Source organism: Brassica napus, chromosome A5, assembly GCF_020379485.1.
Source record: "Brassica napus cultivar Da-Ae chromosome A5, Da-Ae, whole genome shotgun sequence".
NCBI classification, from domain to species: domain Eukaryota; kingdom Viridiplantae; phylum Streptophyta; class Magnoliopsida; order Brassicales; family Brassicaceae; genus Brassica; species Brassica napus.
This window is the reverse complement of record NC_063438.1, coordinates 29,039,737-29,055,188: the sequence shown is the minus strand read 5'-3', so window position 1 is coordinate 29,055,188 and position 15,452 is coordinate 29,039,737. Positions and strand designations below refer to the sequence as shown.

The window sequence follows — 15,452 nt, the reverse complement described above, 5'->3', positions numbered from 1 at the left end:
TAAATTTTAATGAGAAGAAAGAAACAGATAGTGGAGGAAACTATTAAAACTACGAATGGTGCTAAAACCTTTATAGATTGATTGTCTTTTCACAGAACCACACACATGGCGACGATCGAAACTAATCCACTACAAATACTTATGACCAAAAGTCTCAGGTGTTTTGCTTCTTTCCTTTTTCTTTTCTATCTCTACAAGATTATCTTTTCCAAATCTAAATTTGTTTAAACGTTTGTTTCACGCAGAAATGGAAAAGTAAATAGTTTCATCGGATATTCTCGAAGAAAAATGTTGAAATAGATTATTCATAGACGAACCATTGCTACAAAATTGATGTAGTGAGTATTCCTCCAATATGTATTCTTGTTTTATGGTCTATATAATTTTATTTGGACTATTTATACCAATCATCTTTTCCGTAAAGCAAACAAAAGAGAGATAAAGAAAAAGTCCCCTATTTTTGGAAATATAGAAAGGAAAAACTTATAAGACACTATCCAACGAAAAAGATGCCACCATATTTATGGCCTCTTAACTTAGTTGTGAAGAACAAAAAAAGGAAAGTCGATCCTTATTTGTGTTTTTTTTTAATTCCTTATGTGTTCTTTTAGTAAGATGAAGGTTTTAATAATAATATATAAACTTATTAATGATTTATTTATGTATCAAATATACATTCCACATAAATTCCATTACAGTATATGTTAACTGTACGTTTCAAAGATTCTAGTAATAACTAAAAATCTTTGGGTAACATATAATATGTAAGGAGTCAACTTACTAGATAAAATATGCACGTTATTATAAATTTTTTAACTAAATAAGCACGTTCTTTTTTTAAGAACGTTATTTCTTTAACATATACATTGTTTTGCACCCATTGATCACATAATATATATGTGTTTTACACATACACAAGATGATATTAATACGCACAGAAAACATGAATTAATCTGTTATCGCTGAAAATGAATATATATCGTTCTAAGAATGAAAGTGCTGTACGTAGTTTGTTTTCTTGTCATTTTTACCACCTTAGGAATAACAGTTTAGATTCTGTGATAGATAGACTTAATTAATGTATTTATATAGACAAGCTCACATGCATGCACTATTTAAAATAAACAACCAAATCCGCAACATACTACTCCCTCCGTTTTTTAATATAAGTCGTTGTAGAGAAATTTTTTTGTTCTAAATTATATGTCGTTTTCGGTTTTCTATGTAAAATTTATTAGTAATTAATGTTGTATGACCAATGGTAATATATCTTTTATTTTTCTATTGGTTGAATTGTGGTTAGGTAAATAATTAATGATGTTTTTGTTTAGAAAATATAAGAAATTAATGATTTTCTTAATCTACGTGCATAGCTATAAAACGACTTATATAAAAAAACAGAGGGAGTACTAAACTATCGAAACGATCTAATCTGTAGGATTTTAGAGATTATGAAAAAGAAACGTAATTATATTAAAGCATATATATATATATATATATATATATATTATAAGAGTTTAAATAACTAATACTATATTGAATACGATTTTGCCCACTATAGCTTGTTTTGATGTGTTGTTGTAAGACTGTTATCTTTTGAGGAGAAGTGAGAAACCCAATTCTTCGTAGATTGGCAAATTCGTTATCTTTTAAAGCTAAGGTTGTTCCCTTTTTTTGGGTGCTGGAAGATATTTCTTTATCGGTAATGTCCATTAATTGATATCCAACTGACTAACACATGGAACGAGACTATATCGTAACTAATCATATTAATTTTCGCACGTAGCTTTTCCATGGATTTGGGATTACCCAGAAGATTTAAAAGAAATGTAGATATAAATCCACATTGAAGGAGTCAATAACGGCTATATATGGAATTTCTAACCATGACAAGTGAAAGCAAATCGCATTTATAAGAGCATCTCTAATGTAAAACTCCATTTTTTCCTCCAAAATGGAATAAAAGTGAAAATGAAATAAAATTGCTCTAACCCTACTCTATTTTCCACTCTATAATGGAATGATAAACAAACAAAAAAATAGATTATTCCATTTATAGAGTAAATTTCATTATAGAGTGAGATATAAAGTTGGGTTGGAGCATTTCTTACTCTATATTCACTTTTACTCCATTTTAAAGGAAAAAATGGAGATGCCCTAAGATATATTATGAAGCTCATATTACATTAACCTAACTATTTTAAACTCGAAAGGCTTTGTTCTTCATCAACTATACATGCATGCCTATTAAGAAAATCCATACCCACATATATATATATGAGTATATGTATGTAACCATGTATATATTAATAAAGTCATATATATAAGCATATTCATACAGAGATCATTTTGCATTTTGGGAAGCTGAAGAGTCGAGAAGAAATGAATGAGAATGAAAGGAGGAATATTAAATTAATGTACATAAGTTTAAGTGTCAAATATAAACCAGCACACATAGTACGTTACATCATTGAAAACAAGACCCCGGAATAGTTTTCTGTAAAACGAGGAGAATCTTCAAAACGAAAGAAATTATAGAAAACAAAAGAGGGACTTGTGTTATGTAATAAAGGAATTTTCTAGGATATCACTTTTTAATTTATTTTTACAAAAATATTTTTTAAATAATAAAATGATCAAAATAAATTTTATTAAAGAATAAATTAATATATACGTATATCTTATGGTTAATTAATATAGACATAAGGTTTATACTTAAAAGATAGAATTCTGAAGATAATGTTTTAAATTTTAAAAAAAATATTAAAAAATTCAAAAAAAACTATTTTATCATTATTTTAAAGGTATTTTGATGATAATTTCTTTTTTAAATTGCTATTTGATAAAATTGTCCTATGTAATAAGCTAAAATGTATTTGTTATATAAAAACGACATCCTATGTTTAAAATAATGGCATGTGGCCATAGCAATTCCATTGCCCCTAGCCTGTTTTTTTTTTCTTTTCCGTAAGGTGACATGAAATCGGTAGTCGCCAAAATATAGGCTGTTGCCTACCTTTTCTTTTGCGTCGTGACTTCATTTTGAACCTTAACTTGACTCGACGGTATACAAAATTAACTGCACTGCAATGCTTATTGCTTAACCTTAACTGTAATATAAGTATGAATGAGTTAGCTAAATATTTGAAAAGTAATAGACAGAAAAGGTCAGAGAGATTTAGAAACAAATTATAAAAAAAAACAGGAGTGACGTGAATACGATTAACTACTGAATTTTATAAGGGATGGATGATACTGTGACAAGGCGGTGAATGAATAAAAAGCCACAGGAAGATGAGGACCGTTAGATGCATGCGGATGAAGCGCAGATACGACACTGACCCGACCGTGGAGCATGAACACACAGTCTGGCCGAACCACCACAGGCCACAGCTGAATATAAAAGAAAAGTGTCCTATTTTTTATAATTTATAAAATAGCTTACAAAGATGAATATTATTCAGATCCAAGGGTGAAGATGTGTTGCGGAGTCCACTACGCTAAAGAAAGTGGACCCCATAAAAGCTAAGAAAGTCCACTTGAAAATGTTAAAAGATCCAATGACATAAACGCCCCGCAGTGAATTTGAATATAGATGAATTCGCAGAGAGATCTGGTTCTCAGAGAGGGTAGTAAAGTAAATTTAACAAGGACGCATATATTGTGGTATAAAAAGAGCGCGCTTCGTGAAGCTGTGAGATTGAGAGCAAAGCCAAAGGCTAAGGGGAAACTCTCTCTTTCTTTCTGTAATTTGAATTTCATCCTTGGATAACTAACTACTAAGATGATGATCTGATAATTCTAAAATCGAAATAAATAAATAAAAGGTCTTTTGCCTTTCTTTTATATAGATCGTAGTTCCCTCTGGTTCAGGAGGGGGTATTGCGGTTGATGATGGGATTTTGCATGTGTCAGTTGAAGTCTCCGGCAAGACTACTGTGGAGTACTAGCTTCTTCCGCCATAAGATCATGATCTTCTAATCCGCCCTTTTTCTTTTTTTTGTTTTTAACTTCATCCATCCATCTTTCTCTTTCTCTTTCTTGCAACCCAATCCTCTCTCTCTCTCTCTCTGTTTCTTAAGTTCCTTTTTTTTCTTCTTCTGCTGGTAAATCGAATCGATGGAATCGAATAAGTTTTTCTTCAATCCGTCTACTTCTCATGGCAACATGTTCTTCCTCGGCAATCTCAATCCCGTCGTCCAAGGTCACTTCTCTGTTTTCTGCAACTTTGACTTTTGGTTTTATGTGAAGTTATATAACTTTTTTTGGTCTCTGAGCAGGATCGATGATGAACATGGAGGAATCATCATCAAAGCGAAGACCCTTCTTTTGCTCCCCCGACGATCTTCTCTACGACGACGTCGACTATTACGACGACCAAACACCCGACAAAAAGCGTCGCCTTACTCATGAACAGGTGCATCTGCTGGAGAAGAGCTTCGAGAAGGAGAACAAGCTGGAGCCAGAGCGCAAGACTCAGCTCGCCAACAAGCTTGGTCTTCAGCCCAGGCAAGTCTCCGTCTGGTTTCAAAACCGCCGCGCTCGTTGGAAAACAAAGCAGCTCGAGAGAGACTTCAATCTCCTCAAGTCCTCTTACGACCAGCTCCTCTCTAACTACGACTCCATCCTCAAGGACAACCATCTCCTCCGATCCCAGGTCTTTTTTTTTTAATTTCGAATTAAGTTCAGATTAACATGATTGATTGGTGAATCTATGTCCTATGCCTTATTGGTCCAAAGTAGAAAAGCATCTAGTGAAAATAAAGATATATATGCTTTTCCCTCTTTCTTTTTTTCCTTTTCAAATACAATCAGAAAGAGCATAATATTAGTATTAACTAAAAAGAAACAACATCGGGAATCAAATCAATCAACGGATTTACCTTTTTAATATCTTCTTCTTCTTCTTCTTATGGGAGGGAGGTTGCTTGTGTTGACTATTGTGGTTTTTTTTTAAAGTTGTAAGAATCTTTTTCTTTTCTTTTTTTGACGTTTTCTCCACAGGTGACTTCCCTCGCCGGCAAGGTCCAAGCCAAAGAAGAGACAGCTCCTTGTCAAGTACCCGAATCAAACCAGCTCGATCCGGTGAACTTGAACCGGTTCGAACCGGCAATCAAAACAGAGGACCGGTTAAGTTCAGGGAGTGCGGTACTAGACGAAGACGCACCTCATCAACTAAGAGACAGCTGCGACTCTTACTTCCCAACCATTGTACCCATCCACCACTCGGCGGAGGAAGATAACAACGGCAGTGGTAATGACACTGGCTGTTTCGCTGACGTCTTTGTGCAAGGTGAATCATTTGGATTCTGGGGCTGGACTTGAAAGTTATAAAGCAATCCGTATCTTTTTTTAATGTTTTGTTCATGTTGTTCGTTTATCAAGTACAGTCATGTTGACGCAACTCTGCATAAATTTGTGGAGTAATTCCGCAATCCACGGTGTTTTATCAGTTATATATATATATGGTTTTTTATGAACTCAGGATCCAGAATAGTCAGATAATTCCTATTAGAACCACTACCAAGAGGAAGATTAAAGCCCCTCTCACAGTTTTATAAGTGAGAGAGAGATAGATTTATAAAGAACCGAAGTTTGCGTTCCTACCATCAGTTAATGTCTAAGGAGCGGCTTTAATACTAAAAATTAATTCTATCCACATTAGTTAGTCTTCTACATTATATAGATGTATGGGTACACAATTCTCTCCTAGCTGTTAAACCACCTTCAACTGCTATTCCATTGCAAGACATATCTAAACCGGACTTCTCTTTGATGAACCACCAAACCAGTTCTCAACATCCTGGTAGTTCCAGGTCCCCTTCCAGATTAACACATTGCCCCCCATATCTCTTCACACACACACGCATTGGCTCCACTTTTAAAAAAAAACACCCCTTCATTTCATGTTCTTGCGGGCTGAAGCTTTTCTACTAGTGTAGTAAGTTATTATGATCCCTCTGGTTCTTTCCTCTTCTTACCAGATCTTCTGTTTGCTCTGCTGCTCCTTTCTTGTGTATCTGAAACAGCTTGTGACTTTTGGTCCGGTAAGGGATTTGTCTCATCCATCGGATCTGATTGAGTTACGCTTTTGTCGTACATAATAGCTGCATCCAGGGAGAAGAGACGTACGGATAACGCAGATAGCGTCGAGATTTGAGCAGCCGCTGAAAGAGAAGACCAGTACCACCATTCATTTTTTAAGTACTCTGTCTTAATCATGTCTTCTACCACAATTGCTGCCTGAACCAACTGAAACAAAACAACATCAAAGGCGTAGACATTAGAAATTCCAGCTTGTGCTTTATTAGATAGAGAGGTGAAAGAGGTACGTATATAAGAAATAAACCTCGAAAATGCTTTGTGCGGATTTAACAAATGCACGCCAAGCTCGTCTACGGTCTGGATGTGATTTCGATGGTCTTAAAGCTTCTTCAGGTAGTGCCACATCCATATCAAGCAATATGGTTTTAAGGAACCTGAAAACCGGCAAAGCATTGCCCGTAATACGTTTCAACGAAGCCTGTGGAACCACACAGCAGCCTTTTAACCTACTACCTGAAGTTTTCTCGTTCTTTTGCTCTGAGAAGCCAAAATCCATTCCACTCGGTTTATTCAGCGGACCGCGGATATCATTTGTGACAAATCTATCGACACACATGCTAGATTCAGAATTCAAGTCTTCCCCATTGGCTTCAGAACCAGTAAAAATCACCCGACCCCCTGAATTACCACCATCTAGCTTGCTGGAAGTGGCAGATATGAGCACTGAGTCGTTAAAATGAGTAGATGGCACCGGAAGAAATGTTGGAATTCCATTTGAACCGATCAGACCAATCTCTTTAACCAAATCTCTGTTAGAATCCTTTGTCACAAACTTAGAACAGATCTCCTCAAAATGGTATGGGGAAATAGATTCTTCTCCATGATATCTTATCAACCCAGAATCAAGTTCAGAAACATTGGATGTTTCAGCTACTTCTTTGCCAGCGTTAGACTTTAAACTAAGATGATCAGATTTCAGGCTCTCTTTTGCTTTCGAAGAATCATAAATTTCCCTGCCTTCTTCAGTTGCTAATGAATAAGGAATACACTTATTCTCGGCGTGCTCCTCAAATTCATCATCACTTGCAAATGTTTTGTGGCATATGAGGCAGTGAATCATGGATGGCAAAATGGATTCCAAGCATTCGCATTTACACAGTTTCTCTAGCTCTGCAACCTTAGTCTTCTTCCCCCGTTTTTTTATGGTTTCGGTCTCTAGTTTAATGCATGGACCATATCTCTTCTCCATTGACATGGCAGCCTTCGTCACAAGATTCCCAGCCAACTTTGGAGAGGACGAATTCTGAGCTTGTTTTATTTTCGTATGCAGATTCCCAAATCGTAACCTTTTCCAGCACAAAATAGACTCTCTCAGGTCTCTTTCTTTCAGGTCGTCATCATGAAGCCATAGGACAAGCTCGCTGATCTCCGCTTCAGTTTCATAACAGGTCCAGGGTGAAACCATTAGTCTTCCATGGTCAATGTCACGGAGAAATGGGGAGGAAACTTTTGAACCTGTCGGGTCAACTTGTACAGGTTTCTGCAAAGACATGCATCCATCAACCAAAATACGAGGATGTTCTTCTGGGAAGCTGCAACCCCAATATAAACGACCACTAGCATCACTTCCTAGAAACTCTCTTCGTATAGATTGCCTTAGAAGTTGTGCTTCTATGCTTCTTATTGATTGCTGCACATTCTCTATTTCATTGCTAGCGGCATTCAAATCCCGTTGACAAGCCTGCAATTCTTGGAAAGCCACAGAAGATGCATCATTAGCTGTCTGCAATTCCACTGCATCGGGTTTTAGACACTGTGTTTCATCGTTCCTTCCAACTGATGTTTGCAAGGTCTCTGTGGTATCTTCTTCTTCACAAGACATATTATCCGTTACTTCTATTGGCAACTCATGCCTCCCAGGGGACGTAGCTTTTTCTGGGCTGGAAATATTGCTCGCACAAGAAATGACATTTGACACTCCGGTTTGAGCATCAGTCTCAAGCAGAGCTTTCCCCTGATTATTGTTAAGAAATGCGGCACGGGAAGAGTCATCATCATGAGTAACCCGGTCTCCATTGTGGTCTGCAAAGCTACTTGAATTTTGTGGTTCGCCCATTGCCTTTATAATACTAGGTTCAACCTTTGCGAGTTTAGCCCTCAAAAATTCTTGCCGCATTTTCGTGTTTTTCCATTCTGAAGAAAGAGAGCGCAACTTCTGCTGCATTTCAATTATCGCTTCGGCACACTGCTCGAGATGTTGATGAACAAGGGAGGAGCTAAGCAGTTCATCGCATAGAAACTTAAGCAGCTGAATTCTCTGCATCAGAAACCCCCAAATAATTAAACCAGATTACCAACAGCAACAGGCATTATATGCTGTACTAATTATAAGACGCAGAGAGCTACAAAAATAATTTTTACGCAGTACTCTTTATTCATTCGACTCAATCTAACCAGCACTCTGTACGGTAGAAAAATAAATATCTAAAGACTTCCTTCCTTTCAAAGATACCTTAATCCACAGCATGTGCAAGTGTCAAATATAATCATTGGCACAACACACAAGCTAAAGATCACAACATGAAAATATAATCTTGGTCTTCATCTCCAAAATGAAAATGAAAAGGTGGCACTTCGAATGAATGAGCAAAAATGGGAGAAAAGGTTCAAAACTTACCTCCTCGGCACTGAACTCCCAGTAGTCTTTTTCTTTCATCACATCTGCCAGGTGAGCCGTCTGTTCCATATAAGCTCGGGTAAGTTCCCCCTGATACTTTCTACCTTTCCGCTGTCTGACTAGTTTGTAAGATTCCAACGCATCTTGAGCCATGCGCTTGGCAATGACACATGAGGGACAATACCAATTTCCATCCGGAATTCTAATAAGAGGTGGATTCAAACAATATGTGTGATACCCCGCATCGCATGTATCACACAAGAGAACACTGTCATCATCTTTGTCAACACCACATATTTTACACACCCCCTCATCCCACGGGGCCTTGGGAAGCTTACTTATTGAAACAACTATGTCCTTAATTTCCTTTGTCATCTCTGTAGTGCATTCCAATTTTCTGTAGTCCATAAGTTTCTGAACAAGTGGTAGAACCTATACCATCAAACATATAAAGACTTCAAACTTGAGAAAATAATTGCACCCGACACCGCAACTATGTTCAAAGAAAAAAAGAAGAACATGCATACAACTTCTGAAAAATGAAAGACACAACAGGAAAAAACCTTCTAAAGCATCTAACTTTGATCTCATAGACCTATAAATTTAAAAAGGTAAGTCTTAACAAAATTTGTTTGATGGGACTGTCTCGACCATTTGATTTCAAGATGCTACTAACAAGTGAACATATCATGTGCAGAGCTTAGCAGAAAAGGGAGAAAAAGACAAACCTCAGCTTCGTATAATGACTTAAACTTTTCAGACAATGTTTCAACCAGTTCTAAACAATCAGGCTGATCTGCATACATAGCACGTATACAACTCCACAGCTGCAAATCAGAAAGTGAAAATTAGCATGTCATCCATAACAACAAAGAAGATAAAGCTGCATGCATAATCAAAACAATGTCTAGGAGTATACCATCAAAATGAAAAATTAAAAATAAGCCTAGTGTACTGTCAGAATCAACTGGATTGATTTCTAAGCATAGTTAAAACGTTATCCAACAGCTGAGCAGCTAAATATTTAGTGTTAAACAGCAAGTTAAACCCCATATTGCTGTGACAGAAAAAGAAGGGAAAATGTTCCAAATATAAAGCTGGCTCTTTCAATCCTTTTACATTCGTGCATCTAAACGAATAGTGTGAAACTAAAAGCACGAAGATGCAATGCCCCAAAAAGAATGTATAGCACTTTTAAAAGCAATTCTTAGATCGCACAAAAAGCAATCAAGCATCATTCGCACAGAAAATCAGACAAAAGAGGGAGAATCCCACCTCAAGAACATCCTCAAGAAAAGCTTCAGTTGATCCGTCATATGCACCAGTAGCCAACCTCAAATCTATAGTTCTGAAGTCTAGGGAACGTGAAACCATTGCAGGTGATCCCAGGAGTCCGTCATCATCATTATCACTGGAATTCAGTAACTTTCGCCCCAGTAAAGTGCAAAATACTTTGTCCTCGTCTGCAGCTGCAACATCACGCAACACAGCACGACATTTCTTCATAATGACATCAGATACACCAATAGACGTCCTCTTTCTGGTTCCTTTAACAGAACTCTGCACCAAATCTCCACCTCGAACATCCGCTAGCAATGAGAGGACAGCTTTCTGTATACAGTAAGAGCGAAATAAATTTTCTTCAAAAGATAGCATACATCACTAGATTGAGTGAGACTACATCACCGCAAGAACAAAAACCAAAAAAGGGAATTTGAGAAAACAAGAAATACTTAGTTTACGCGGTTCAAAATTGCAAGTATTTTAGGAGGGAAGACAATTGGTTTCAGAGATCGGACCTTTGTTGGTCCGGATGCATTGCCTTTATATACTTCTTTACTGATGGAATGCTCCAATATCTTCTTTGCCCACTCTGGTGGATTTCTCTCTAAAGCCTCGTAGACACACTTTCTGATTCTAGTCCCAACATTTGTTGGAAGTTTTCTCACAGGTTCCAGTACCAGTGCCCACTCTGGAATATCACCATTGCAAGCGTTTGTCTCAGTAGCACCAAGGTCGTCAGAATCATCATCTTCCACATAAATAACATCATTTTCTCTTGTCAAAGAACCAAATATTTTTTTAGAAGCCTCTGCAAGTAACTGAAGATAAAGAGTTAATATTTTAATTTTTTTTTTTTTTGAACACCATAAAGAGTTAATATCTACACGCAAATCCAATGATTATTCTCTTTCAGTGAGAGTGCTTTAGGAACTTAAGTATTCTAACACTTCTTCTATAGCAATCAAAGATTTATTGCCCCAAAGATAATACTCATTAATAACACAGAATAATCGATTCTCCAGACTGTGTAATAAAAGAGGACCTTCACGATATTCACGAGTAACACAAAAAATGTCAAAAATATAGAGGTGGAGAGTAACTTAACTACTCTAGACTGCCCTACGAATGGAACATAGCTTCAATAAACTTGAGAAAGATCAACCTGACTAAGTTCGTGGAAGGTAAATGATAAAACATTGGAAGGACAAGAATAACAGCACATAGGTGACCCGAAGAGAAACTAAATTTCTGATCCCGTCATTCAGTAATACAAGCAAGACACTGTAACCCAGTAAATGAAAGGAAAATAACAAAAACATACCATTGAATCGGCTTCCATCCCAGCCACTCCTGTAAGTGAACCACAAAGCAAACCACCATCCCCTTGTAAGCAACGGAATACCTTACCACTTTCACGGGCAGCAATCTCTGCTGATTCGTGATTCCCATCCATTGATAAAAGAGACAAGATGTACCTACGGGCCAATTCAGGCCAAGTGAGCTCGTTAACAGGAAGCATATGCAGCTTATTTCTCTTATCAGAAAGTGTACTGTCATCCTTTTTCCGTCCTCGTCTGGATCGCGATTCTCCAGAATCAAAGTTTGGATCAACAAATGTAGCTACCTTGGATTGCAGCTCACATATTAGCACTTGCAGAACCGAAATGTGAGTCCTTGTTAGAAGTGCACCCAAGCACGGCCAACGAGAATCTCCTACTTTTGTCTCCTTTAGTACAGAAGCAGAGGTATTTTCCGAAGAAAAGGGTTGACTATCATCGAACACAGAAAAAATTTCAGTAACTCTACAATCCTTATCACTAAGGTTCATCTCACTTCTGTTGGCTTCTTTCCCAGATTTGTCAAGAAGCAAACCATCGAGCACTGGATTGACAAGCTCCTTTTCAAGCTTCTCAGGTAAGAAAGACTCTCCCAAACCCAAAATTTCACGGAAACGCCATAAAACTTCAGATAGCTGATTAGGCAAGCATAAAAATGACTATTATATATGTGTGGTAGGACTTAGTGAATGGAGGAGTACGTTATACAATATAAGGAAAAAACATGTCCGCACCTGAAGGAAGTCACCAACACGCCCAGGAGGAAGCCTCAAACACATAGGCCTACCGGGAGGAGGGTGTGGATTTCTGAAACCATGACCACCATTTAGTTTAGGCCTCTTCGCTTTCCGAGTAATCTCACCAAAAACTTCTCCCTTTATATTTTCTCCACCTTTTGGTTCGACAACTAGCGCACCTTCTGCTACAGTTACAGAAGATATTCTACTCTTCAGAAAACTATAATCTGAACATGATTCGGCACCAGGCATACGTTCAATCAATTCTTGTACAAAATCAGCATCAAGTCCAAATCTACTTTGATCCAGCCACGTTGACAAAGCACTAGCTAGAGTTGCAATCTTGCTATTATCCTTTTCACCACATATAGCAATGCGAGGAGCCAAAGAACAGAAAAACCTTGACAAATATAAAACTACACTGTCTTGCTCATTTATCATATCCCAGTTGATTTCCCTTGTTTCTCTGTCAACATGCTTGCAACGGAAGCTCATGGTTCCCTTATGCTTCAGGACATTGGAACATGCATCAACAAGTTTTTGAGAAACCTTTTTCCATGCAACAGACAATGAATCTTCTTCCACAACAATATCGCCAATATCAACCTCACTCTCCTGATTATAGGATGAAGTTTTATGAAAGTCTACTTGAGAAGAACCAACTTCCGAGCGCAGGCACTTTAATGTCTTGGATAAGTTCTTCTCACGTAAACAAGACAATATATCATCTTCAAGAGGTGGGGACAGATCTGAAAGAAGGATCTCAACAGTGTCTTCGTCATGCTCTTGAGGACTATCTCTGCGATTACTTCGGTTGCCAATGTTCTGTTCCACCATTTCATCAATCTTTGGGCAGGATAAGACAAGTGATCCAATTGGAATAAATGATTTAGAGCATGGTGACCGTGTAACCTTGAAGACAGGTCCAGAACTGCCATCAGATACCTCGCTTGTAAATAAAGACCCTGTGATCTTATCATGCCAGCAGGACTTATATCCTATAGGATAAATCATGTTGACATTGTGGTAAGACTGTCTTGTGTCAATTCGTCCAAGCGACAGCACAAAGAAATCTCCAAACTGCATCGGAAGTCCTTTCTGAAAGTCAAAATACACAAACATGAGGATAAAGTAAAAGAGTAACCAGTAGAGATTTGAAGTTAACACTTACATTAGCTTCTTCACAACCGCATCCATTATTCTCAGAGCTAAGCGATTCACCAGCCTGAAAAAGAGTACCAGGTGAAACGTCGAAAGTGGTCCTCGTCTGACCACAGAATGGAAAACGCCTGCGCTGAGCATTCCTTGAACTACCCTTTTGCTCGGGGAAACCATTGTTTGGCCATCTCGAAGTCTTTCTTCTCTTGGACATATGCAATTTTCCTTGAAGAAGAGAACTCCCATTCCTGATTTCAGCATCCATACAGCTATAGTTATCATTAACTGCCAAGCCCAGATAACAAGCAACATCTTGTATTGAACCAAATGTGTTTCCATTCGGAGCACAATACACAGCACACAGATGATAGTCATTTAAAGGTTGTTTAAATTCGACATGCCAACCATCTTCTAATACTCCGTGCCTTTCAGATATGAAACGCCTGAGATTGTGCAGCAAGAGCTCGCTTGGATCCACGGATGGAAATCTAATGGGGAAACTACTGTTGCTCAGGCTTAATGGAAAACCAAAACCTAAAGAACGCGAATCCAATGCATCCACAGTCATTTTAATATTGCGAGACATCATCCCTGAAGCTTCGAGAGTAGCATGTCCTCTACCAGGGTTCAAAGAGCTTGAATGCGTCATTGAATACTCAAGAGAGTTGTCCATGCAAGAAGTGCTGGCCAGCATATGCCTTCTGGAGAAGAAGAAACAAGGAAGCACATGACCCAGCAGTGGTTGAGAAGAAAAAACAAAAACAAAATACAAGACCAGAACAGAGTCCTATCAAATATTATCAAACACTATCATATATGTATAGAAAGCATCTTCGTGCATATCAAAGAACTATCATGAACGGAAAATCTAATATGCTACACCAAAGTTCTGATGCATGTAACAAACAGCTTACTCAAGTTTACTTCTAGCTTCTCGAACTCAACCAATATTCAATTCCTAAATAAACCCTAACGCATAGTCCTCTCGGTAAACAAAACCACGGCTACGTACCTCGAATCTGATGTATCCTCGCCTCCGTATCCCTCGGCATCACTAGGCGGCGAGGCGTTCATATCAAGGATGAGCTTGGACTTCACCCCCAACGGCCACAGCTTGCTCCTCTCGCCGCCGGTAACACAGTCTCTGCACATCCAATCAACGGAAGGAGCCGCCTCCACTCCGTCGTTAACACAGCAGAGATGAAAGCCTCGCTCACAAGCGTCGCAGACAGCAACGAGCTCAATCGACTCGGGCCTTCCACAGGCGCCGCACGCGGCATCCCGATCGGGGCCAGGGACGTCGGCAGGGGCGCCGGGAGCAGGGTCGGGGTTATCGTGAATCGACCTAACGACTTCAACAGGCTCATAGTCTCCGTCGTCATGGTGGACAGAGGTGCAACCAGCGCCGGTAGGGATTTCGTTGAGATCGATGCCGAGAAAAGAGGGATGATGATCTTCGTCGAGAGCGGCGGTTGTGGAAGCTCCGAGTTGGTGTTTGGAAGAATCAGTGGGTTCCATTATGCGCAATTAGGTTATTTGGAATCGAGCATTACTCACTCACATTGAAGACGAAGAAGAAATAAGATTTAGCCAGAAAGCGAGCGAAGAAAGAGCTATTTTCTTATTAGTTTTATTTTCTCTCCACTTTTCCCGAAGTTCTGTTTAGAGAGAGAGAGAGAGAGAGAGAGAGAGAAAACGTGAATTATCTTAGATTCGTTTTTTTGTTTTCTAATGATACATACACATACTGCTAGATTATTGTTAAGCTAATTTTACGGAATCACATGATACTTAGAGAAACTTGTTGTTACTTTTATGTTGTTGTTGTTCTGTGGGAAACGATAAAGATAAAGTAGAAAGCAGTGGTGAAGCTCTTGCTATCAGAGCTGCCCTCACTCACACCATTCATCTTGGCTTCATCAAAATCTCGTTTATATCACATTCATTAGGACTAGTAGTCAGAACTATTAATTCGATCTCAAAACCGAAGAATCTCTACTCGGATATCGGATTTCTATCAGCAAGTTTCAATTTCTGTCGTTTTTCTTTCATCCATAGGGAACAGAATGGGCTAACTGACTTTTTGGCAAAGGCCTTTTTTTGTAACATGAACTCTCTTTAAGTCTTCGCCTAAGTTTTCTAATTTATAGAAGTTTTTCTCGGTTGTTAAAAAAGAAGAAGTAGAAAGCAGTGGAGCTGAGTAGTCAAAAATGT

The 15,452-nt window shown here is 38.2% G+C and overlaps 2 protein-coding genes across 4 annotated transcripts; one reads left to right on the top strand and one right to left on the bottom strand.

Moving 5' to 3' along the window:
- Window positions 1–3,688: 3,688 nt before the first annotated feature.
- On the top strand, window positions 3,689–5,480 carry LOC106434312 (homeobox-leucine zipper protein HAT5-like). The gene is made up of 3 exons (XM_013875150.3): window positions 3,689–4,204; window positions 4,281–4,657; window positions 5,005–5,480. The coding sequence occupies exons 1-3, from the start codon at window positions 4,120–4,122 to the stop codon at window positions 5,323–5,325; spliced, it is 783 nt and encodes a 260-aa protein (XP_013730604.1). The 5' UTR covers window positions 3,689–4,119; the 3' UTR covers window positions 5,326–5,480.
- Window positions 5,481–5,533: 53 nt separating this feature from the next.
- LOC106434311 (methyl-CpG-binding domain-containing protein 9) lies at window positions 5,534–14,926 on the bottom strand. 3 transcript variants are annotated; one of them, XM_022719974.2, is made up of 11 exons: window positions 14,251–14,926; window positions 13,252–13,939; window positions 12,078–13,178; window positions 11,482–11,978; window positions 11,328–11,356; window positions 10,522–10,814; window positions 9,998–10,333; window positions 9,451–9,549; window positions 8,723–9,154; window positions 6,350–8,362; window positions 5,534–6,252 (listed from the first exon to the last, which is right to left on the bottom strand). In XM_022719974.2, exons 1-11 carry the CDS (start codon window positions 14,754–14,756, stop codon window positions 5,950–5,952), a joined length of 6,297 nt encoding a protein of 2,098 aa, XP_022575695.2. In that variant the 5' UTR covers window positions 14,757–14,926; the 3' UTR covers window positions 5,534–5,949. The 3 variants fall into 3 exon arrangements, with proteins under 3 accessions (XP_022575695.2, XP_022575696.2, XP_013730603.2); XM_022719975.2 differs by having other exon boundaries at window positions 10,522–10,754; XM_013875149.3 differs by having other exon boundaries at window positions 10,522–10,824; window positions 11,328–11,978.
- Between the last annotated feature and the right edge of the window lie 526 nt (window positions 14,927–15,452).

Excerpts from the sequence above, each read along its gene's own strand:
- LOC106434312 (XM_013875150.3), top strand. The coding sequence starts at position 4,120 with ATGGAATCGAATAAGTTTTTCTTCAATCCGTCTACTTCTCATGGCAAC. Across the intron at positions 4,205-4,280 it reads TCTCAATCCCGTCGTCCAAG|GATCGATGATGAACATGGAG; the intron begins GTCACTTCTCTG and ends GTCTCTGAGCAG. Across the intron at positions 4,658-5,004 it reads ACCATCTCCTCCGATCCCAG|GTGACTTCCCTCGCCGGCAA; the intron begins GTCTTTTTTTTT and ends TTTTCTCCACAG.
- LOC106434311 (XM_013875149.3), bottom strand. The coding sequence starts at position 14,756 with ATGGAACCCACTGATTCTTCCAAACACCAACTCGGAGCTTCCACAACC. Across the intron at positions 9,155-9,450 it reads AGTCATTATACGAAGCTGAG|GTTCTACCACTTGTTCAGAA; the intron begins GTTTGTCTTTTT and ends TTGATGGTATAG. Across the intron at positions 6,253-6,349 it reads CCGCACAAAGCATTTTCGAG|TTGGTTCAGGCAGCAATTGT; the intron begins GTTTATTTCTTA and ends GTTTTGTTTCAG.